Source organism: Stegodyphus dumicola, chromosome X2 (genome assembly GCF_044657685.1).
Source record: "Stegodyphus dumicola isolate Sdum_Otavi_A_Nest chromosome X2, ASM4465768v1".
NCBI classification, from domain to species: Eukaryota; Metazoa; Arthropoda; class Arachnida; order Araneae; family Eresidae; genus Stegodyphus; species Stegodyphus dumicola.
Genome location: NC_140781.1, coordinates 74,013,768 through 74,039,165, shown reverse-complemented (window position 1 = coordinate 74,039,165; position 25,398 = coordinate 74,013,768). Strand labels below are relative to the sequence as shown.

At 31.6% G+C, this 25,398-nt stretch overlaps 1 protein-coding gene across 2 annotated transcripts in view; it reads left to right on the top strand.

The window, feature by feature from the left end:
• Window positions 1–25,398, top strand: part of LOC118181422 (rho family-interacting cell polarization regulator 2-like) — a 151,672-nt gene that overhangs the window by 27,994 nt on the left and 98,280 nt on the right. The window contains exons 3-5 of one of the 2 annotated variants that reach the window (XM_035350566.2): window positions 3,230–3,374; window positions 3,458–3,536; window positions 21,243–21,272. In XM_035350566.2, coding sequence (XP_035206457.1) covers window positions 3,230–3,374; window positions 3,458–3,536; window positions 21,243–21,272 — 254 coding nt within the window. The remainder of the gene's footprint in view (window positions 1–3,229; window positions 3,375–3,457; window positions 3,537–21,242; window positions 21,273–25,398) is intronic. The other variant, XM_035350567.2, reaches the window with a different exon arrangement.

The window sequence follows — 25,398 nt, the reverse complement described above, 5'->3', positions numbered from 1 at the left end:
TTTTGTTACATTGAAAAATGAATCTGAGTAAGCTCAAACGAAGAAAATAGTTTTGAGATTCTGCAGACTAAGTGCTATTAGGAAAAGCGGAATTGCAAATAGTAATTTTCTGGGGCATATACTTGAAGCACATTAAACACAGATCAACATCCTTGGACCTACTATAAGGCTGAATCTGTTAAGCATTAATTCGCTTTCAAGATTTAAAGGACACTTAATTTTTTTTTTTTTTTTTTTTTTTTTTTTTTAAGTCTGAATATTGAGGTGACTGACGAAATTCCTTAACCAGATTAGCTTTGAATTAAAGTAGTAATGCCACATTTCATTTCATAGGACGTTAGAACTTTCGAACATGCAAATGAGCAAAACACGCTTAATTGAATTTTATAAGTACACCGAACTTTAAATATGGGGCTATTCTCTATTGAAGTTCCATGAGGGTGGCTAAAGTTTAACTGTAATGATTCGAGGATTAATGATTTTATGACTTCTCAGTTCTTAAACTGTACACATAGAGTGACAGTTATGTAGATGGAAATGATGGACTTTCAGACAGATAAAGCCAAATTCAACATAATTTTTATTATTGGATAAAGCCTTTTAAAGGATAATGAGAAAAAATATGTTCACTAAGTTAATGTTGCAACCAATGTCCAATGCTGTAATTCTTTATGTTAATTAAATACAATTGAACACAGAATTGCACTTCTGTGCTTATGTTAATGCCAGAAATTTGCAAATTCGTTGATTGACAATGTGGTGTACAAAAGATGCATGTTGAAATTCATGTCTGTAGTACAGTTTAAAGTGATTGTTGTTTCTGAGAGTATTCAGTAGTTATGGTTCAAAGACATCATTTAAGCAAAGATCAAAAGTGGCGAATAATTGGTTGAATCGAGGGAGGTCAAACACAAATAGAGGTCAGCTAAGATATGAATATCCTTCAAAGTGCCATATCAAGAGTTTGGAGCTGCCTTTTTAAGTACTGGATTAGTTAATGGACAGCCTGGTCAAGGATGACCAAGAGCAACAACTGCATCAAAAGACTGTTTTCTGTTGCTGCCGTGCTCAAAGAAACCAAGAAGCGACTACAAGAGATTTGGTTTTAGACCTTCAGGCTGTAACTGAAACTTCAATTAGTCATTCATCTCCTGTATGAAGGTTTAATGAGGTTGGATTGTATGTGAGATAACCAATGGTTTGTGCCTCACTCAGTTCAAATTTCAGAGGGGCCCATTTAAACTGATGCCATCATCCTGGAGCCAAGATGATTGGGTCCAAGTATTGCTTACTGATGAGTTCAAATGTAGTCAGAACAATGATTCTAGACATGATTTGATCTGGAGAGAGGAAGGAACAGGAAACTTGCTTTTTCTTGTCCGTGAAATACACCATTTCCGTAAGTATGTGTTAATGGTTTGGGGAAGAATCATGAGAAATGGCCTTACCGAGCTTCATATCATTCAGAGAGGTTCTGTAACCACTTGGAGGTATGTGAATGAGGTATTGGAATTCCAAGTTAGACTGTTTAGGGGTGTTGCAGGCTCAGGGTTTTTCCTAATGGATGACAATGCTCGGCCTCATCGAGCATATGTAGTGTCAGAATACTTTCAGACAGAAGATATCACTCAAATGAACTGGCCACCTTACTCACCTGACTTGAACCCGATTGAGCATGTGTGGGATGTCTAAGGGAGCCGAATTTAAGAGTGCCAATTTCCTCCCAGACCCTCCAGGAGTTGAGCACTTTTAGAAGAGTGGCGTGCAACTGCACGAGACTTGATCAACCCTTTGTTAAAGTCTATGAAATCTGGATGTGAAGTATGCATATCTATCTTAGGTGACAATACACCATATTAAAGAAAAATGTTTTCCGCAAGAGGCAACTTAAGTTTTCTATCATTGTACGGTTTCTATAAATTTGATTTTAATTTCAGTATATTGTGAATAATCAACTGCCAAGCATTGTAATTTATGTTAACTAATGTTTTTGTACAAATTTCTATGAATAACTTTTCATTCATTAAGTACATTTTATTTCTGTCATTATCTTTTAATTTTGATGATCAGTGTATTTGCTTCACACAGAATTATCAGTGCAATAGGCATACCCAATTTTAAAACTTAACCCATCTTCAAATAACGGATGATACAACAACCCGAGCGGCAAGTACAAGCTAAAGCAGGAAAGATGAGCAAAAGAGAGTGTGTAGTTAGATTACTGCATTATTTAGAGTAAAATGTTACATTAATCTGATTAGTTAAGAATGGTATGCAATGCAGGGTTAAGATGACATTAATGTGGAGTAGTTTTGAGATAAGACTTGGTTTTGAAAAACTATTACTATTTTTAGAACAGAAACGAGAGACTAGCCCAAATTAAAAAGAGGAATTATAAGGGGCTATTGTTAATTTAAAATAGAATTCAGAGTTACATAGTTTTTTTATCTTGCATACATGTTTATAAAATGCAAAATTAATATATTTAATTTATTCATTTAAGTTTGGAAGTGCATTTTATTTTGTATTTATTAAAAGTATATATATATATATATATATGGATGGATGGAGAAGTAGAGTCTATAATTTTCTCACTTGTTGAAAAGTTGGTAAATGCATCAAAAAGGTCAGTGTGTATGTTGTATTGAAGGGCTGTAGTTATTTAGAGAAACATGGGTTTATATGAATAGGCTAAAATACTATTTTGTTAGGTGTTCTGTATTTATCATGTAAAACTATATATTATCAAACTGTGGTTTTATCAGAAGGGTTGAATTGTAATTTATCATTAATTAGCAATACATATTTTGGACATAATAATATTTTACCTACCACGAGACTCATACTGTTCATAGTTTGTTTCCAAAGGAAGTCTTTCACGGTCAAGGAAGTTAAGCATATAATTCAGGAAAAGTTGTTATGGGAGCACAGAAGTATATATTGTAAAGTAGTTACCAAACTATTATTCCTGTTTAAAATCATGAATTTTAAGAGTGTACATGATCCCAAACTCTGCTTTTCTTATCCTTTGATGCCACTTTTAAGTAGTTTTTTTGTGAGTAGTATATAGTTATGAATTAAATTGGTTCTTGTAGCAATTTTACATGTAAACACAAAATGTTTTCTACATATTTTTATGAGTATTAATTTATTGTCTTGGAAGCAGTGCATTTTTTTAGCTTTATTTTTACTCTAATTTCTTGCTTTAATTATCTAAAATTACTTTTAGGGGGATTTTTTGGACCCAGTTCTACTTTAAGTTCAGCGAGGCATTACCTCCATGGTCTTGCTCATTTAAAGCCAAAGAAGCTTCGTAAAGCACCTCAACCTGAGCAAGCACAAATAGTCTTTGATATCATAAGCAAAGGATTGAAGTAATGTTTATTTATATAATTTTTTATGTTTTTTATTATAATAACTTGATTTAATATTTATTAAATCTTTTCCTTATTTTTAGGGATTGCATTGCTGTGACTCAAAATGAAATATCAAGTTTTAGAATTGCATTTGATAATGTATCAGTGTCTTCTCTTCAAGTAAGTAGCCATTGGCATCTAATTTTTCAAAACTGTAATCTTAAGAATAAAATTATTTTCCAACTGTTTAACTGTGCTTGAGTTTATAAATGAATAAAATATTTGTCAATGAAAATAAAATAATGCTTTTATGTGTGTATTATTTTATAGTGTAGTTAAATGCTTACAAAACATTATGAAATTTTGTCTTTATTCGCTCCTGACTACAAATTATCTTTATAATTAGAACTCTGTTTCTTCAAATAATGTTAATTCACATTTAAAATCAAAAATAATCTTTATGATCGTTTTTCGTAAATGTAAACAATTCTTGGAACAACAGCATCAACAATCTTTTGTTGCCATTCCAAGAACGACAAAATTGAATAATCTTTTTGTTGCCATTCCAAAAACAACAAAAAGCAAATAAAACAGTATTAATTAGTATTTAAAATTTCTGTACAAGTTCAAGCTGCAACAATACTCCCTTTCCAGTAACTAAGTTATGGTAGAGAATATTATTATGACCTTTAAAACACACTATTTACAAAAAATATTATTGATGCATGTAAATGCTAAACCCGAAATCGCACAGGGGGTTTTATTGTTCATCTTATTCATGATTTTTTTGCAGGAAACTTGTTAATTTTAGAAGGTAAGTCTGTTGGAGGTTTGACAGGCTGTCTTTTTGACGTTGTTGGTTGCTTCGTAGTAACATCTGGGGTTTGCAAGAAATATGCAGGCTTTGATCTATCAATAGACACTGTAACATCTTTGTGATTGATAATTACTGTAAAATATTTTTCTTTTCTGTCAACTACTTGAAAAGGACCATCATAAGGAGATTCTAATAACTTTTTAACTCTGTCTTTGCCAATAAACACAAGTGATGTTGTTTTTAAGTCTTTAGGGACGAATATTTTTTTGACATATGTATCGGCTACTGTTCTTGGTTCAGTTTGTTCCATAGTTTTTTTAGTTGCTTGACAGAAATATCAGGTCATGTAGTAGTTGTGCTATCTTGGAAAAATTTTCCAGGTAATCGTATATTTTGTCCATAAACAATTTTAACAATGGTTTATGCAGTCTTCCTGCATAGCTGTGCGTAAACCAAGAACAGTTGGAAGTGTCTCACTCCAGGCCAGGCTATGGTGCGCCATAAGTGCAGTCTTGAGAGATCTATGGAAGCGCTCGACCTTCCAGTTTGCTTGATGGTGGTAAGCCATTGTATGTGGCAATTTTATTCCACACATTTTTGATAGGTTGTTGAACAACTCTGAACTAAACTGTGCTCCACGATCTGTGACTAGGTGACATGATGGCGTCTCAAACATTAAATCCAGTTAGAATAAAATGCTTTAGCTACTGTGTTTGCTGAAATGTTGTTAAGTGGAATCACTTCCATCCAGTTAGAGTACCGGTCAACGCAAGTGAGACAGTAAATATTCTCATGTGATGGTGGTAGGGGTCAATTAGATCAATATGCACATCACAAAATCTTTCCAAAGGCAGTTGAAAATCATCAAAATCGATTTTGTGTGCTGATTAATTTTACTTTTTTGGCAAGCCTTGCAAGATCGAGTCCAAAGCTGCACATCTTTACGGATACTTGGCCAAATAAATTTAGACGATAAGAGTTTTACAGATGACTTAATGCCAGGATGGGCTGCATTATGCATTTGATGCAATATTTTCTTGCGATAACTGTCAGGGATGTATGGTCTGATATTATTCGTTGAAGTTTCACACCACAAAGACTTCCCAGGAGGTAATGGATACTGCTCTAAGTTCAGGAAATTTGCTGATTCTTCAAATTTTGCAATTCTGCATCCATAATTTGTTCGTCTGTAATTTAAAAAGAGCTGTGCAGAGCTGTAAAAAGAGCTGTGCAGGATCTTTGATAGTTTTATTGTCTTCAGACATATTCACTTTAAAATGAAAACTCCAAGCCACCAGTTATTGGCTCCTGACTACAAATTAATCTTTATAATTAGAACTCTGTTTCTTGAAATAACTTTAATTCACATTTTAAAATAAAAAATAATCTTTATTATTGTTTTTAGCCAATGTAAACAATTGTTAGAACAACAACAACAACAATTTTTTGTTGCCATTCCAAGAATGACAAAATTGAATAATCTTTTTGTTGCCATTCCAAAAGAAAAAAAAAAAAAAAGAATATTAATAAGTATTTAAAATTTCTGTATAAGTTCAAGCCAGAACATCTTCTCTAAGGTGCATGTTTTTTTAGAAATTAAAAAAAGGCATAAGTGAAACATATTTGCAGAAAATTACAAAAGGTTTCCATCTACTGAACATAATTGTGTAAAAAGCCTTTTGAGAGTGATTTAAATTCAATATTGTTATTTTATCAAAAAATTTCGCAAGTATAATGCTGCACACATGAATCATACTATCATTTAATTGAACTAGCATAATGTTACAAGAAAATGTAACTCAGGCTGAAAAATAACATGTTGAAAAATGAAACACTATGACTCAACTGAAAAATTAAAATTACATTTTTGAAGTTATCATATTTTATGCCTTAGATAATGTATTGTCCAGCTTCTCTATGATAGCTTCCCAGCAATGCAGGTTTAGGGTTGCCATAAAATGGCAAGGAGAGATGGGGTTGCTACATTTGGCGTATTTGGTGACAAAATTAGCGATATGATATAAACGGATGCATTAGATGTATTAAACAGAGTTAGCCTAAAAGAAATAGGTAGATTAAGTAGATTGTAAGAAGAAAAGTGTCTCTTTTTATCAAGTAACATTTAGTACCATTTCATGAAGTTTATGACTATCCTCCTTTCACATGCTTTTGTGAAATCAGTGTCAAATCAGCAGTGTTGCTATAAATTGAGCATTGTGGATAATCATGGAATATATGAGAGATTGAATGTCTTAAGTGCATTGTCTTGAAAAAAGTGCATATTCTTTTTCCATGAAACAATAGTGTTAATGATAATGTAGCTAGATACTGTATGTGAGTGGCTGATTAACAAAGAATATTTAACAATAAAAATTTCATATTTGTCGAACGATGCATTTCATTGCCTACTTATGGGGGATATCATAAACCAGTTTTTTTTTCATTCGCTAAATGATTTTGTAATACATTTGACACTCTGAAATTTATGAAAATTTGCTTGTTTGACCCAAGGGGCAGAATACAAAAGAATTTGAACTGATGTGAAATGTTCAATGAATTGTAATTTATGGAGTTAACACAAGAACACAAAATTGAGACTTCGAAAAAAATCTAGAGTGAAATCCTGAATTTTGAGAAGCCGGTATATATTTTATACCACTGCCCCTATATGACATTTTTTCCATGTAGCTGCCAATTGTTAATTTTAAATTTTTAATCTTATTTTTCTTTGATCTGTGTCTATAGGAATGGTGCTTTAATATAGCTATGCAAATCTGAAGCCGAAAAGTAAAATTTCTCCAGAAATTTAAAATTTTAGAAATAAAATTATGTTTTTAGGCACTTTGATGATGCTGTTCTACTGAACATAATTTGAAAAAAGCCTTTTGAGAGTGATTTAAATTCAATATTGTTATTTTATCAAAAAATTTCACAAGTATAATGCTGCACACATGAATCATACTATCATTCTGTAATTGAACTAGCATAATGTTACAAGAAAATGTAACTCAGGCTGAAAAATAACAGGTTGAAAAATGAAACACTATGACTCAACTGAAAAATTAAAATTACATTTTTGAAGTTATCATATTTTATGCCTTAGATAATGTTTTGTCCAGCTTCTGTATGATAGCTTCCCAGCAATGCAGGTTTAGGGTTGTCATAAAATGGCAAGGAGAGATGGGGTTGCCACATTTGGCATATTTGGTTACAAAATTAGCAATATGATATAAACGGATGCATAACAGGACATCACGAGTTGCAGCATGGAGAATCTTGAGAGTGCGTTGAGTTCTGAGAACGACCAAACCAAGTCAGGAGTTTTACTCAAGTGCTTTGCCATGAAGCTGTCTTTACCATTATAGCCTGATGGCTGTGTTACTGATTGTTGCAGCATGTTTTTAGTAGTTTTTCAATGACTGTAAATGTGTCTTTGGAGCTGTCCAGAGTGATACTGGCTAATAAATTGTGTTTTCATTCTTTATCAAGTGTTGTCATTAATCACTTCAAATTGTACGAACCCATAAGGAATGCAACAACTGGTGTCAGAAGTGGGATTTGAGAGTGAATGCCAGTGACCCGCCTGCAGCAGAAAGCCATGGGAGAGAAATGAAGTTCATAGATTTCTTAGTAGCTGTAAAAGTTGGACAAAAAGAGCTGAAAGTTGGATATGAAGAGATGAAAGCCGAATAATAAGAAATAAAATTTGGGCAAGAAATAAGAGCTGGCCAAGAAAAGCTACAAGAGCAACTCCAGCAGATAAAAGCGGAGCTTACAAAAGAAACTAGAGTCACAAAAGAAGATGTAGAATGACAGAAGTGGCATCTGAAGAATCAAAGGATGGAGAATGGATGGATGAATTCTTATTACAACCCCACTGTGGCATCAATCACCTCTTTTCACTTTCACTGTATTCTCTTGAGTTTAGGAAAACATGAAGCGATGGGTGTCCTCGGGGGCTAACATGCCGCATTTAACCTCTACATTTGTGTAGCATTTTGGCGCCAGACAACAATTTTGAATTCGATGAGTTTTTCTCAGGGTAAAGATTAAAGTGGTGAAATTAAAATTTTAGCTGAAGAGAGATGAATGAAAACTCAACTGGTAGTAAGCAAAGTATAAAAAGAAACTAAAATACTTTTATTCAGTCTTAGCACAGGGTCATTAAACTCTTCATCCCCCATGAACATAATATTTAATCCTAAACAACTTGTAAATTAATTATAAACAACTGTATTATATAATGTCATTTATGATATAAATAAATTCTGTCCCCCCCTCCCAGAGTAGAGAAGGAGAAGCTTGGTGCTGCCGTCTATTGGCAAGGTACCCTTAACATGGGTGCTGGTATATATTACATATTGTATATAAAATATATTACTATAATATATAAACTATATTATTATTATAACAACATATTTTATATGGTATTATATTTTTTGTATGTTTTAATGCTGTTTTTTTATATACCGGTATTAAAATTTTGTAAATAATCTACCACTTTTGATGTAATTACCACTTTTGATTGAAATGTAATAATTATATAACGTTCAGCATGTGTATGTTATGTATTTGAAGATTTTGAGTTTTTTTCCTCCCCTCAAATATAATTTTTAAATCTTCAAACATGATACCTTTGAATGAGGAGATATACTGATTTCATAATTGCAAAATATTGAGCATTCATAAGGTAGTGCTGCCATTTAGAATCAAAAGGGAACACTAGAAATTCAAGATTACAGTTTTTGGTATAGGAAAATTAGCATTTTTTGGAGGCTAGAAAATTGACAAATTTCCAGTATATGTTATATGCCAGTGCCTTTTAAAGGGTTAATGCTCTTGCTCATCCTAACAGTAATATTTTGCGATACTAGAGCCTCAAAATATCAAAAAATACAAAGTAATATTGTGTGTCATGCCTTCATAGGGATCTCCTTCAGTAAAAGGTCCAGATGAACCGGAAGACATGAAATTTGGTTCCAATTTGAGATGAATAACAGTTCTTGCGCAGAAGATAAACATATGTAAATTATTTCAGAATAATGAATTTAACATCGCAGAAAGAATCTGTATAACTTCATATTTTATGTCATCTTTCAGTTCTGACAGATCCCATGAATTTGATTACACTTTAGATTTTAGATAACACCAGAACCAGAAATCCATTGGAGTAAGGTCAGGACATCACAGTGGCCTTGAAATTGCAAAGTAACAGGAGATGACATTATCTCCAAAGCACTGGTGCAGCACTTGCCGAATGCATGACTTCATGGAGGCACACCATTTTGGTTCCGTACAATATAATTAATGACATTTCGCTGCTGCAGTTCTGGAATTACAAAATTCTGCTATATTGTTGTGTACTAAGCAGTTGTGATGGAGCACATTTTCATACCTGTGAAGTGACCTCTTTGAAAAACTATGCTGGGAAAATGATTTTGCTTGTGTTGGGGCAAAACACAATCTTTATAGCTTTGAGTAAAGCTGCTGGTGCCACATTGTGAGCATTTTTGTCAGCTCAGTGAACTCAGTTCTAGTAGTTTATGTTACCAGTTAAAGAGAAATGCTCCTCGTCTGTCCATAATATCTGCAAAGTCGACATGCTGTTGCTCTTCCCCAGGTTGCAACGTCTGGACGCATTCAAATTGATAAAGAAGTATCCACAGGTGAGGGTACAGATGCTTGAGGACTGGTTTTCAGTACATGCATACTGCGGTCTTCTTGGGGATCTGCTGTAATCATCTTATGCACTTTCTCAACAAATTCAACAGGAACATTTGCCTAGATTGTGATCTGTCTCATGCATTGAGTTTCTTCAGACTTTTTTATTCACAGCTTTCCTATCATCTTTGCTAATGTTTTATGCCTGCAGTTTATGGTTTTTCAATTTGTGCAGGAAAATAGTGGGAGTTGCCATTCAAAAATTTAGAAATTTTCTCACTGTTATTGTAACTGTAAGAGCTTTATTGTTTTAATAGAGTCTTGAGCACATACCTTGAAATAACAATATCTGAAATTTCCAATCACATGGTTGAGCAGATAGGTGTAAGGGCTCATATATTGAGAAAGTTTTTTTTTTTTATCACCACAGTGTGTGTATAATAAGGTTTAAAGGTTTCAGCAGGCATTATTATTTGTATTAGCAGAAAAAACTGCTTTTGAATGAAACAGTTTTTTTTTCATTTGATTGTTATTTAGTTAACTCCTTAATTAATTCATTTCTTAGAAATTGTTGATGCTAGTTTTAGACATGAAATTTGGTTCCAATTTGAGATGAATAACAGTTCTTGCACAGAAGATAAACATATGTAAATTATTTCAGAATAATGAATTTAACATCACAGAAAGAATCTGTATAACTTCATATTTTTATTGTCTTTATTATTATACTTTTATTATGTATTATTATACTTTTATTGTCTTAACCTTTTGATGTGCATGCTGTTCTTTTCATAATATTTTAACTAAAAAACTTTAGAAATCAAATATTATGATCCTACAGACAAATAATATATGAATTAAAAAAAAACTACTCTTGTCCACTGATTTGTGGGAGGTGGTCCCACTGTGAAACCAGTGCTCATCCGGGACTTTGAAACTTACTGAGGTAGTAGGGGGAAAACTTACCTTTCTCCTTGCGCATTTCTAATAAATGACAAAATTTGTAAATTAAAAAATATTATCTAAGAATTGTATTATATGTAAATTTTTTACATTATTTTACAAGGTAAATTGTCAGGAAAAATGAAAAAATAAACATTTATGTAATTTTTCTATAGCAATGAAAGAACATACATACATACTAAAACTTTTAGATAAATGGATTAAAAAAAGTGTGATTTTTTTAAAAAAATGTCAAAGAACATTTTTAAAAATGTCAAAGAACAAAGTATTTTTGTGAAACTGTTCAAAGGATGTTTTGTCTTTTTGGTGCATGCATAGACCAACGTTGCACATTTTGCACAAGTATCTTGTTCTATAAGATTCCTCATCCCTTGTGCTACAAAATGTACATTGCCAGGATTTGCAGTTGCCTGGCATATGTTGAGCATTCTTTTGTCTCTTTTAGTCTGGCACATGAAGTTTGTGATTTTTTATGTTAATAGGGGGTTTGTTTTTTTTTACTTTGGTATGGATCCTTCATTTCCCATTTGTAGTTATTTTATTTGTATTCCATCCCAAAAAACTTGTGAAATATTTTTAATTTAAATAAAACTTTTATGCAGTTTCTATTTATAATTGTCGCAAAAATTTTTTACATTATATTTAAACCATGGAAAATAATTTATAAAGCCACGATACTGGCATAGGAAATGAGCATGTTGAGCTCAGAGAAAAATCTCTGGAAAGTGGACATTTTCACTTTGTAAGCGCATATATTGTTTAGTAATAAAAGGACTCTGGTTTCAGAGCCCTTTATCTAAAGTCGGGTAAAAATAAGCACTCCTATTTGAAAGTGGAATATACCATTGTGAAGAGCAGTGGTTTCAGTATGCTGGTCGCGCCCTGAAACCATAAAGCAGATGTCATAAAATATACACAGGTTGTTTACATAGTAGTTTAATTAGTGCCACATTTTTATTGTTTATGATAGAAATGATGATGTGCGATGAATAACTTTTGAAATTTAAAGTTGTTTATATTAATGAAAGGAAGTCTATTTTGTCTCATTGAGAACGCATTTTAAAAGGCATCTAATTTGAAGTACTAAGACCTGAAAAACTTATGGTTTTCCAGTAATTTTATGTTATTTAGAGGTAAAAAGATAAGTAATCAGTGGATTTTTACTCAAGTTTCAGAAAGAATAGAGGGAAAAAGATGTGAAAATTGGCGGTTTCAGGTTGCGATCACCACACATCAAGAGGTTACAAGTTATTTCTTGAATTTTGTATGGAACTGCTAATTATTATACGAAGTCAGTACATGTCAGAGAAAGTTACTTGACGGCAGCTTTACAAATCTCATAAAATTTCCAAATGACTCATAAATGCATTGCATTTGATTTATGCTCTATACTTGAAAGGGAGATGAAACATGTGAATGTTGGGAATGTGTTATTGTCTAACTGCAAGTGTTAGGCAGTGTTTTAAATATTAAATTATTCTCTGTAATTAATAGTTAATTGCAATCATTTCTGTTTACTTTGGAAGTGTGGGACTGTAATGTTTTGGCCTGATTAAATAACTGATTCAGCTATCCAGATCTTGGTTTTGAAATTGAATATCTAAAGGATTAAGCTAACATTTTACCCCGCCCCCAAAAAAGAATTTTGTATTTAGTCGAATAATATAATAGAAAAAGCATTTAGTAATAAAGTATTTTCAACTAATTAAACTTTGTTTTCTCTCCTGTAATAGTGTATTTAATGATCATTAACATGTGTAATTGCTTGAAAAATGCATTAGGTAACTGCTATAAATGTAAATTAAAATGATATAGGGAACTATTTGATGTTTAAAATTACACAGTACAAAGTCCGAAATCCAGACGTCCATTATCCGGAATGATCTAAAATCCGGGCCTGAAAACCACCAACAACATTTTCCTCATTGGCTTTACGCATGCACATTTGATTCTCCCCCCCCTCCGCACATGATAAAATATCTGGAAAGTCCCGATTCTTCATTTCACTTTGATACTAAATAAATTACAATCAATTTAGCATAAATTTGTACAATCAGTAATTTGGCTCCATTGCTGCATATCTGCTTGGCACACATCTCAAACCGAAACATTCCACATAGATAATCGTTGATTTGACACGAACCTGGTGAATCATTATTTATTATATTTTCCTTTCATCACCGCATGTTTATCAACACAAGACAACGTGAGTGATGACTCGTGTAGCGATGCCTTAACAATTTTTTTATGTTAGTAATTGAATAATAAAGAAATATGGTAACCTTTTATGTTGACATTACACTTGGCAATGATTACAGATTTAAGTTAAATGTGCTAAAAAATGTTGACGAGGAAAAATTTACCGAAAATTTCTTTCCATGTGCTAAAAATAGATTTTGTTGATGATACTCAAGGACTTAAAGATTACATATAGGGCTATTTGAATTAAGAATAACTGATTTGTTATTCACATAAACCCAAAACCAGTGCCAGGGCTCGTATGGCTGTGCCGAGTCGCAGAATTTAAGACCCACAGAGACTGCATGAAGATATCTAGCGTCTGCCCTCAATAAGGCTTAAGTATATGTGGGAATTTACTTATTCAGAACTCTGATAAGCCTTAAGCATGTGCATGAAATAGACATAAGTATAATAAATAACTAAACTAATACAAGTCAGGCTTAATTATTTCAATGCCGCGATAGAAGCGAGAGGAAATTTAACGGAACAATTTGTTGTTAGTCGCCAAGCTCATGATGCATAGCCAAATATGTATAGTGAAGGGTAGCTACATTTGATGATGATAGCCGCTAATTTGAAAGGTTTTTGGATATCGCAAAACAAAGGTGAAATTTTTCCAATTAACGGATTTTGTAAAGAAATGCAGAGAAAAGTGGTAATAAATGAAGATGATATAAAAGTTTTTCATTATGATGACAATGCTTCTGAATCATCAATCAATTAATGAATGGCAAAATCTGTTGTATGGCTCTAGATCCCGAAAATACCGCTACTGATAGTGAAGAGAGTGACAGAAGTTACTGAAAACGAGAAAATTTTGATTGACAAGTTAGTCGGAATTCTCGAAATAGCAGCTACAGGACTTCAACAATGCAACTAAACAACTTATGTCTGTCTACACTATTAAAGAGAAAGTATTAGTACAAAAAGCGGAGCAACTTAAACAACTTTAAAGAAATGTTTAATAAGGTAAATAAATAAATATTAAGCTTTCTTTTTTGTAAATTTTGATACCACTTAGATCATAAATACTTCATTATTCCATAATTCACGATTTCATATTTTTAATTTTGTAATTTCTACATGCTATCTTACTAGATTTAAACTGATGATCTAATATCTGGAAAAAATCCCAAATCCAGAATTGCCAAAGCCCTGACAAGTCCGGATTTCGGACTTTGCACTCTTATTATCTTTTTGTTTAACCTTTTGAAGATGGGATGGCCATTATAGTGGCCATAGAATCCCCTGTTTGAAAGGACGAGGTTGTCCACTTTAGTGGCCATGTCTTCCCCCCCCCAGTTTTCTAGGCTGAAAGAGTGAGGTGAAATTGTATCAAGGATCCTGTTTTCCCAATTTTTCCCTTTTTGTTCTTGTAGCTACAGGTACAGAATTCACGATAACTGTGTTTGTAAATTGTAAACAGCTTTGCATTGCTTTGGAATATTGCATATTTTCGTAAGTTTTCTAGCCATTATTTTGAATTTTTTTCTTTCTTTCAATATGCTGAAAAGGAAAAGAGGGCTGATTGAAGAAAAAATACGAAAACTTCTTCAAGAGCTTGATGAAGAAAACTACAGAGATAGCGAATCCGAGATCGAGCTAGATATGGAAAATTGATCTGAAAGTGAACATGGGGATGTGGAAGAAACTTCATATTTATTGACTGATTCAATAAATTACAGTGATAATGTGAACAAAATCTCTTTTGATTCAAAATTTGAATGGCTTGAACTAAAACCTCACAACAAGATATACGTTTTGACTTTTATTGGAAGAAACGATATAAAAGGCCTTGCTTCTCAAGCTACAACAGAAATTGAATTTTTCAAAATATTTTCCGACAAAATATTATTGAAAAATTGAAAAAATTTGCCAAAGAAACAAATCGTTATGCGGAACAAATATTAAGGAAAAATTCCAGTTTTAGCCCTCAATTAGAAACCAAAAAGCATACAGTTACAAGGAAGGATGTTAATGAAAATGAATTGCTAAATTTCTTGGTGCTGACATTGCTGATGGGGCATATTCAAAAAGACAAGATAAAAGATTACTGGTTAACAGATGACATGCTTGAAAGACTTTTTTTTTGAAAACTATGCATAGAGATTTTTGCAAATTCTTTGTTTTTTGCACTTTGACTTTTTCACCACCAAATAGAAATGATCCTAATTATGATAGATTTTGGAAAATAAGGGGTATATTTGAGCATTTGAGAAACAATTTCAAGGAAGTATATGAGCCCTCCGAAGAACTGGCTCTAGATGAAGTAATCTTTTTTTAAGGGAAGAGTAATTTTTGAACAATATATTCCTAATAAGCATAAGCATTTTGGAATTAATATTTATAAGCTTGCGGACCGCCATGGTTATACATATGACATGAAAGTATACCTCGGATGGAATTCCTACGAGTCGAACAATGGGAAATGTGCCGCTCATAACACGGTTATAGCGAGCAAAAAGTGTAAAAGGCAAAGGACATAAACTTTTTATGGATAATGAACTTTTTACAATAATAAACTTTTTATGGATAATGAACTTTTTACAATAATAAACTTTTTATGGATAATGAACTTTTTACAGTAATAAACTTTTTATGGATAATTTCTTTTCTTCACTGAATTTATTGCATGAATATCTAAAAAAGTATAAAATAAACAGTTGTACAATTTGCAGCAATCGAAAAAATTATCCGGAACTGAATGCTGGCATCCGAATGCAGAAAGGACAAATTTAAATAAAATTTTCATCTGGAATGACTGCAGCTTGTTGGGAAGACAAGAGAGAAGTTTTTATGCTCAGCAATATGCACAATCCTATTGCAGCCTATGACGAAACGGGAAAATCCAAAATAGTATACACTTACAACAAAAATATGGGATTCGTTGACTTGAATGACAGAATGTCAAATGGTTATATATTCGGAAGGGAAACTTTAAAATGGATGAAGAAAATCTTTTCCCACATACTCGATCTAGCAGTTTTAAACTCCTATATATTGTACAAAATGAAAATTTCAGACTTATCTTTCGCAGATTTTAGAAAAAGTCTTATAAAGCAACTCCTCAATGATTCAGAACCTTCAGTCAGCTCTGCTCATATTTAAATAATTTTGAAGATGTTTGCATGAATTAGAGTGGCATTTGTAAAATGTCACTGTCCATTGAGCTCCAGAATATGAACAGGATGTTAAAGCTCTCATATAATATACAAATTATTGTTCTAAGGCAACACATGTCCCCCATCTGAATTTCTGAACCTTGACCTTATAACTGGTTGAATGCCTTTGCTATTCATTAGACACATATCTCACCAACTACACTGAAGGACAAATACCTGGAGGGCATATCTTGGCCGCTCAGTTATAAAATAGTTGTGATAATAGAGCATAATGACTGAAGCGTTACTGAAACCATTGAATAGCTGCCAAAATTTCGATAGAAAAGGGAAAAACGGTCAATTCAACTGTGTCAGTATAGAATTCACTTGACCTGGCAGTAAGTTTTTTTGAGTAACTGCACATAAAGGTACTAGTATTTCATAGAATTTAAATCACACCGTATGAAATATGTTGCCATGGTTGATGACAAAGACATTTTGGAGTTGAAATGAACTGGTTTAGACAATGGAGGGAATAGAAAAATTCACATGCAACGATGATTTCAAACAGGAGAGATTTTCGTTGGCCGGGCATCTGAAATTATCTAGAAATTTTTCTTAATGCGTTAAATTATGTAGCACAATAAAATATAGAATAATATAATACAGTTAAGATACAATACCATGCCGAACAAGTATTAATTCAGAAGTCAAACAACAAAAATCAGTGTTATATTTTCAAATTTCCACAGCGTTTTCACAAAATTTTCACTGTGAAAATTTGAAAATTTAACACTGATTTTTGTTGTTTCACTTCTAAATTGATATCATACAATATTGAAAACAACAACTAACTATCAGGTAACTTTTTTCCCCTCAGTTTTTTGGAAACTATACATAACAAACAATTTTCTCTTCAGTTTGAAAAAACTCTTTGCACTAAGAAATTAATTTTGATACCAGACTGAGGCAGGGAATTTAGTATAAAAGGACAAATGGAATTTACTTGTAAGTATGGTGTTTTGAATTATGGGCTGGCATACTAAATAATTTGACATTTTCAATGACTTGAATTTATTCTATTATTAATACTTGAAATATATCACTAATTTTCAATAAACAGTAAAAAACAGTACACGGTTAAATAATCCCTTTTTTTTTCTAATTTTTAAAACTAAAATATATTATTCTAAAAAACAGTTTTGGAGCTTCTGTTTTATTCTGCAGATATTTTGGAAAAGAACTGAATGTAACTTAGGAACACTCACGTAATTGCACATTGCAATACTTACAATAAAATAAAATAAATTTTAATTAAACCATATTCTAATTTGCTGGAAGTTTCCTTCTTAAATAGTACTTTATCAAGCAGATTTTTAACAATTTTGTAAAATTAAAAGTTTATTACACCTACAGAGCATAATTTTAACAGTTCCACTGAACTTTAATTTTTAATCATAGCACTAAGCATTTATTTTTTAATTATTCCTTGTATGGAAGAAATTTCAAAGATGTAGCTGTAGTTGATAATATAACAAACCAAATAAAAATTATAAGGAAATTTAACAGTGAAAAAAAAGACTGATGAAGAATACACATATTTAAAATTGTCCATAAAATAATCAGATAGCTGAAAAAATTTTGTGACGTAACATTAACATAAATTTATGACTGAAATAATTATTGTAAGCACTTTCTAAAGAAACATAATTTTGTAGTGTAATTTAAAATTCAAACAAAATTTTTGTAAAAAACGAAAGTAATGCATTATAATATAAAAATGACATGTTCTTCAATGGAAGTTTACACATTTCCTTCTGCGTAACGCCCAGTAGTCTCATTCCAGAACAGTTGCAATATGAAATTTTCCCTCAATGACGAAAAGAATCTTCAAGTCAGGTCACTAATCCCTACATTTCCCTTCCTTTTGTGACATAAATGCACCTCTCTGAGAATTCATTAAACTACACACAAGGATCTTTGTTGCAAACAGGAGGTGATTTCTTAAACGGGAGAGAGCATTCAGCTTAAAATACCCCATCCTTTCAAGGCTTTTACAGTTGCCAAAGTCCCGACCTCAAAATGTTAAGTTCAATTTTCTCTGGCAGATTATTGTCTTATTCTTTGATTTTGACAATTTCATATTGCAATTTAAGTTGTGAAAGCATTTGACATTATGAATATCTTTAACTTGTGTTGGTATCTTGTGTACCTGAGAATTGGCTGAGGGCAGCCAATTAACAGATATGCATACCCTAATGCTACACTGTAATTCAACATGATCCATGGCTTAAAATGAGAAGCCCTAATAAAATCGTCCCCAAGGAACTGAAAACTAGGTATATTATACTGAAAATCAGGTATGCTAATAGTCATGGTAAGGAACAAAAAAGCTTTTGGTGTAATCATAAACAAATAAACATAATAACATCTTTTGATGCACTATTGTATCTTTTTTGTTGCATCAAGATGCAGCAAAAATTTGGAATTTAACCCATCCATAAGTCTATTATAAAACCTGTCTATTCGTATAAATTAAAAAAATTTATGCCAGAATGATGAAATGATGAATGAATATGAAACTTAATGCCTCACATTTTGATGAAATGATCATACTTATATAAACATATATTGATGGAATATTGATAGACATATATTGCACAGTCTGGAGAGTAAATACTATTAAATGTTTCATTTCGGTAATTGATTATGTTTAATTTAAGCACATACAATAATTTTCCCCTCTGTGCCCTCAATGTGCATTAAATTAAAAAACCAAGTTCAGTTTCACAAATCATAAGAATGGCATTATGTTTTGAAATATAGAAATAGTAGATTACCAACATATATACCATGTTCTTACTAGTTATTGGACAGAAACATCTCAGCCTGTGAAGCACATCATTCCAGTGCAGATGATTAATTGCCTTATTTATAGAAATTCCGAATTGGATGTAGATGGAATGATTTCTTATAGTTTTCTTGATGAATTTCAAAAATTGCTGCTAGAGAGTTCTGAATTTTCTTCAATATCTGAATCAATCAATGTACAATATCTGAATGTCGTATTTCATTTTATAATGTCTGATATGTGATTCAATAAATACATATTGTACATCAGCTTGAACTACTTTTTTAATTATCATACCGATCAAGGATGGAAGACGTAGCATTTACATTTATAGCAATTATCTAATGCATTTTTCAATCTATTAACACATGTAAATTATCATTAAATACATTATTACAGGACAGAAAAGAAAGATTAATTAGTTGAAAATACTTTTATTACTAAATGCCTATTCAAGCCACATCTTACTCAGTGTAAGTGCTAAGTATTGTATACTTGTTGAAAATTAGAAGAATTATCTCAAGTTTATAGTGACTCTACTTTTCTGTCAATTAATTGAGTCTTTTTGGAAATTATGTATTTTTTTGTGGTTTAGCTATGGAAAAGTAACCTTAGTCTTTTAAAGCAATGAGACTTAGCATTTTCCCCAATAAATGAATTTTTAATATCCATGAGTATTAAATTCAGAAGTGAAACAACAAAAATCAGCGTTATATTTTCAAATTTTCACAGGACTAGTTTCGATGGTTTTACCGAACCACCATTCTCACCTGCCTTATTGTGTCTTAATCCATGAGTATTTTAACCCAGTGGTACTTTTAATATTTTGTACAATACCTGAAATGTAAATAACACTTTTGTTTAATGCTATTTAAAATTCTGTATTGGAGACGACTCAAGCTTTTTCCAAGAATTTCATATTTTTGGGATACATGTCAGTCAAATTCTTTTGCATAGTGCATTGTTTTACAAGTATATATACATTAATTAAAATGTTAATGCCAATTGTGGTATAAATAATTGCATAAAACCTGTTGAACAAATGGTGACTATTTTGCTACTTTTTATTCTTGTACAGTATATCGTTTTGAAGATTGATTGCTAATATCGGTAAGGATGGGAAGAGAATATTTTTACAGAATAATATATAAAACTTTATTTAGTTGAACCCTATCTTGTCAGGCTATTGTGTATAAAAGGCTCTCCCCTCTCCCGAGGGGCTCGATTGGGGACAACTTCCGGCATTCTGGCTAAGACCTATATGCTTAGACTCGGCTCATTGGGTACGTAATCAGTCTTCAGAGTGATTAGAACCATAATTTATTTGGTGGTAGGTTCAGGCTCGGCAAGAACCGTACTGGTATTGTCTTGTCTGCCCCATGGTTATAGGGGCATTACATTGTGAGATATCAAAGGTTGTCCATCGGGGTTTGGCTTACCCTTGGTCAGCACTGGGGGGGCAGTCTTTGACCTGACTTCATTCTGTTTGTAAGTGATTGCTTGCTGGTCACCACTGACTTGCGATTCATAAACCTTGACTGTGTGCTATTTTTGCCCTCTCCCTGGGTTGGCCAGGGGTTTATGCCTTCTTGGATCACCTCAAGGGGATCCAAGGAGGCATAACTGATGGCAATTATAACTGTGTAAGGGTTTCATAAAGCCCAGGTCTGGGAGTCCCTTCTCCTTAGTGAACTGTATATATAAAGGTTAAAACCTGAAGTTGTGCATTTCTAACCATAATTTGGTTATTTTTCTTTCAAATAAGGCCCCAGCAGTAGGTGAGTGGTTAAGACCACTGAATGCTAGAAGTTCAGCTTGGTTTTGATCCCAGGTGAAAGGGTAGTTACGTGGTTGGTTTCGATAGCTTTTCCAATGTGTAATGTGAATTCCAGGAGGGAAAGTCCTTTGCAAAAGCATTTTTAGGAAAGTCCTCTGCAAAAGCACCCCTCCCCTTAGGCAAATAGCCCTTGTGTACCTTGCTGTATTCAAATAACCTAACCTTCTAATGCATAATGACAATAAATTACATACTTTATGTAATGAATTTAAAAAACTTTTTGAACAAATCAGCAAGTTTACATGTAAAAAAACACTTGGATATTGGGGATAATCCTCTCATTGTTTTCATTTCTCAAGTATCGTCATGTAGTCAGAAATTATGTTATAAAGTTGTAATTATTTTTTATTTTAAGTCTGATAATATGCTGTAAACTGCTTATAAAAATAATTAAATTGTCTGTTTAAAATCCTAGTCTCAAGGCAGACTGTATGAATTAGAGAAGGTGAGTTTTTGTGCTTACCATTCTGCATGTTTTGGATATTTTTGTTCTGAGTAACATAAACATCCGATATTGCCTGTGAAACTTAATTTTTTTTTCCTGAATGAATTAATTGAATGACATTTTTAACACGGTTATTGTCTATGAAGTAGTCTTGCTTACATATCCATCTACATAAATGCTAATTTTTACTTACTGATTACATAATTTTCTGCTTATTAAGCAACTGCACTTTTGAATGTGTAAGCATGCATCATATTTAAAACCACTTTCTATTAATTAAATAGTTTGTTGCCTGTTCTCTATTATATATTGTGTATAAACTGTTAGATTTCTTAATTAGTAATTCAGATTGATTTGGAAACTTTTTGGGTTATATTTGAACTTATGTTAATCATGTCTGTTCCATGCACTCTGTTATAATTTTTCAGTCAAAAATTACCTAGTAAAATTTCTTATTCTGCATGTAAGTATTCATTGATTTAAGAATTTCTATATAAATATCTTTCTGAGATATTTTTACTTTAGTTGTATTCTATTTGCATGAAAATAAAATAACATTGATACATTTATAAATGAATAATTTAAAAAGTGCATTATTCTTGAAGTTTTTGTAAAACAATGTAGCTGTTTACCCTTATGAATAAATATTTTTGAATAACTCATGCATGCATGCATGCAAAAAGTTGATTTAATTTTAAAATTTGTTAATCATGTGTTTACCATAAAGTATATATTAATAAAATTAAAAAAGACTATTTAAGAAAATGTATTGAAATTTTGGATCATTTGAAGTGAAAGAGCTGTGATATTAATTGGCTGAATGTTGCATTATAGGCTGTTAAAGTACTTTATAAAAGACATATAATGGATTATTTAAATTCAACCAAACTATCATTGATCTTCCTAATAATCCTGGTGATAACATTAGGCATTTTACGAGTCCTGAATGAAAGAGACATGTAGTTGTCTTAAGTATATGTATTACATAATTTAAATTAATAAAATATGTCCATTATAGATTGTTTTGATACCTTTAATTAGCTACTTGCAAGATTAAAATTATGAATTAATGTGGTTCTTCATTTTTATTGTTTTTTTTCTCTTAGCATTATTTATATGTATATCAGTATTATTTATTAAGAGTCTGTTTGTTGTTGAAGTAAAATCAATGTTTCCCACTGCATGTGATTAAAATTATGAATTATAAAAACATAGCCTTATTATTTTGTGTTTATTTTAAATTAAGTCATGTTTAGATGTATCATTTTCAAAATAAATTGAACAAATTTTAATATTTTCACTGTGTGTCTTTAACAGTCTGTTCCCTGGTGCTGACTAATGTTGATTTTTCAGTGCATGAAGAAGTCATACAAACAGGATACTGATTTGTATCATTTGTATTGCTTTAGAAATTTCAGTAGATAATAAAAAGTATTTCAAAAAGGAAGAGCGCATTTTACATGCTTGTAAAATTATTTCTTGCAGTGCAGGTATGAATCATACATTTTCTTGTAAATTTCAGAACATGCATATATATAGTGACCGTTACTTAGCTCATAGAGTCCATTAATCATGAGAAAATAAATTGAAAGAATTTTAACATTTTCACTGTGTTTCTTTAACAGTCTGTTCCCTGGTGCTGACTAATGTTGATTTTTCAGTGCATCAAACAGTCATACAAACAGGATACTGATTTCTATCATTTGTATTGGTTTATAAATTTCGGTAGATAATAAAAAGTATTTCAAAAAGGAGGAGCGGATTTTACATGCTTGTAAAATTATTCCTTGCAGTGCAGGTATGAATCATACATTTTCTTGTAAATTTCAGAACATGCATATATATATATAGTGACCGTTACTTAGCTCATAGAGTCCAGTAATCATAAGAACTGACTGTTAACATGGCATTCCTTTCACCAGCAGATCTGTATGGTAAGCTCCCTTTGACTGAAAGTTCTGGAAGTTTCTTAAAATTGGCCAATCAGTTTATACTGCTTAAAGGCTTGAAATGAAAGAATTAGGGATGAAAAACAGGTCCAGCTACACAGCTCTGAGGAATATTTCAAATAAAGGGGATAGAATTATTCAATTTATATTTTCATAAAACATGAAGATAATTATTTTAGTGTGTACCACCATACAAAAGCTCTGTAATAAAAACTTGAAAATATAAAACACAATACATGAAATTCATCATACCAAGCTTAAACTTTGCATATAAATTATATGTATGATAGAAATTATACTGCCAGAAATGATTCAAATTCAAATTATCTATTCTTTGTAAATTGAACAGAAACTGTAGTCATTAATAATAAAAAAATAGTATAAGCAAATTATCAGATAAAACAATTGCATTTGAAGTATATTTCTATAGTGATTGAAAGAGTTTAAACAGGGAAAGAAAGTCATAAAAATAATGGAAAACAAAATGCATTTCAATTAAAATACAAATGTGCTTTAAAAATATTTAAATGTGTATTATCAGAGACTAAATAATTTTGAGTACAATTAATGTGCAAAAATGACTGCGATAAACAAGTGCTAAAAGTCTAAACTGAAAAAGAATATAATAAACTTATGGGGATAAACATATTCCTGTTTAAAAAATTTATCTACCTTAATTTAATTGCCTGTAGATGTACTGTGAGACTTATATATTTTGAGTATAGTAGTTATGCCAAAATTTGCTGCGGCATTCACTGTCTCCTTGGCAGCAGCTGACTGTATTCCAAACGAGCGTGGTCTCGGCAAGGTGATATTGCCATCTTTTGGTGGAGACGGAAGGCATCCCCCCCATATACATATACATATATATATATATATTTAGCATTCACGAGCAATTAATTAACAGCATTTTGATTCACATAATGTCAGGAAGAACAAAATGTTTGTTTGTCATTATTTAACTGTTCGAGTTTAATGTTTCAAATTCTTATTACCCCTTAAAAAGTTCTGTTTGAAGCATTAAACAAATTGTGATTAATGGTTTTTGTTTGTATTTTTGTCTGTTACTCCAGTTGCTACTTTTTTATAGTTTTTAATTGTCCTTTAGACGAAATTTCCTAATGTGACTTTAACTTTGTTACTTCTGATTAACATGCAACCATTTTACTTCCCTTACACAGTCTTTCTCAGATAGGATAATCTTTTAAAAATATTGCTTTTATACTAAAGGCTTATAATTCTCTCCTTTGCAGGCACAGTAATTTTTTCAAAGAAATGTTTCTCATTATCTTTTTGTAATTTCAGTTTTTTCTTACCTACGCACACACATCCTCTTCCCATATATATGTAATATATATATGCATGGAGAGAGAAAGCAATACAGTTAAATTGTTTTGTCAGATCATCTGTAAGAACTTACCCGAAGTGACCCTATAAAATGACATAATCTAATGGTTGATGAAGGACTGAGCGCAATAAAATGTGTGAAGCTATATCACAGTGTGGAGGGGAAAAAGCTATCTAAAATAAATATTAAGATCTTGATCATAATTTTGAATATTCAACAAATACTTGAGAATATAATTAATATTATTAAAATTTATATAGTAACATTAGTTATTAACTGAAATTATGTAGGGATATTTTATTTAACTTGAACACCTAATGTGTTCAAGATAAATACTATTGTTTTAAGATTATAATCTTTACTTTTAACCTCATCAACTTCATTAATTGTCTGCAAAACAGTTTTTGAAACTTGTGTTGTCAAAATAGCATGACTGACAAAGTGAAGTTTCATTATATTCCTCTGCATTATGATTCATCTGGAAAACCATAACCAATAACCACACTTTTGAAAAAGTCATGCCACTTCAGAAAGAATACCATTGTTAATCGTCCTTCTTCTCTGAATGCTGATGATTATCACATTGAGTATGTAGCAGTTCAGCATGCATTGTGAATTTATCTTATTCCACCATTTTTGATGCAGATGCTCAGTTCTAAAATGGAAGCATTTAAATCCTGTTTGTTATTGATTGCTGCAAACAAAGTTGTAAGAAAAAACTTTCAATATTTGACTTTGGTGCACATTTTGAATTGTACCTTGATATGGTGATAAGCTGTGCAATCTTATGCTTTATTAGAGTTCTTCAAAGTGTGTTGAGAGACATTAA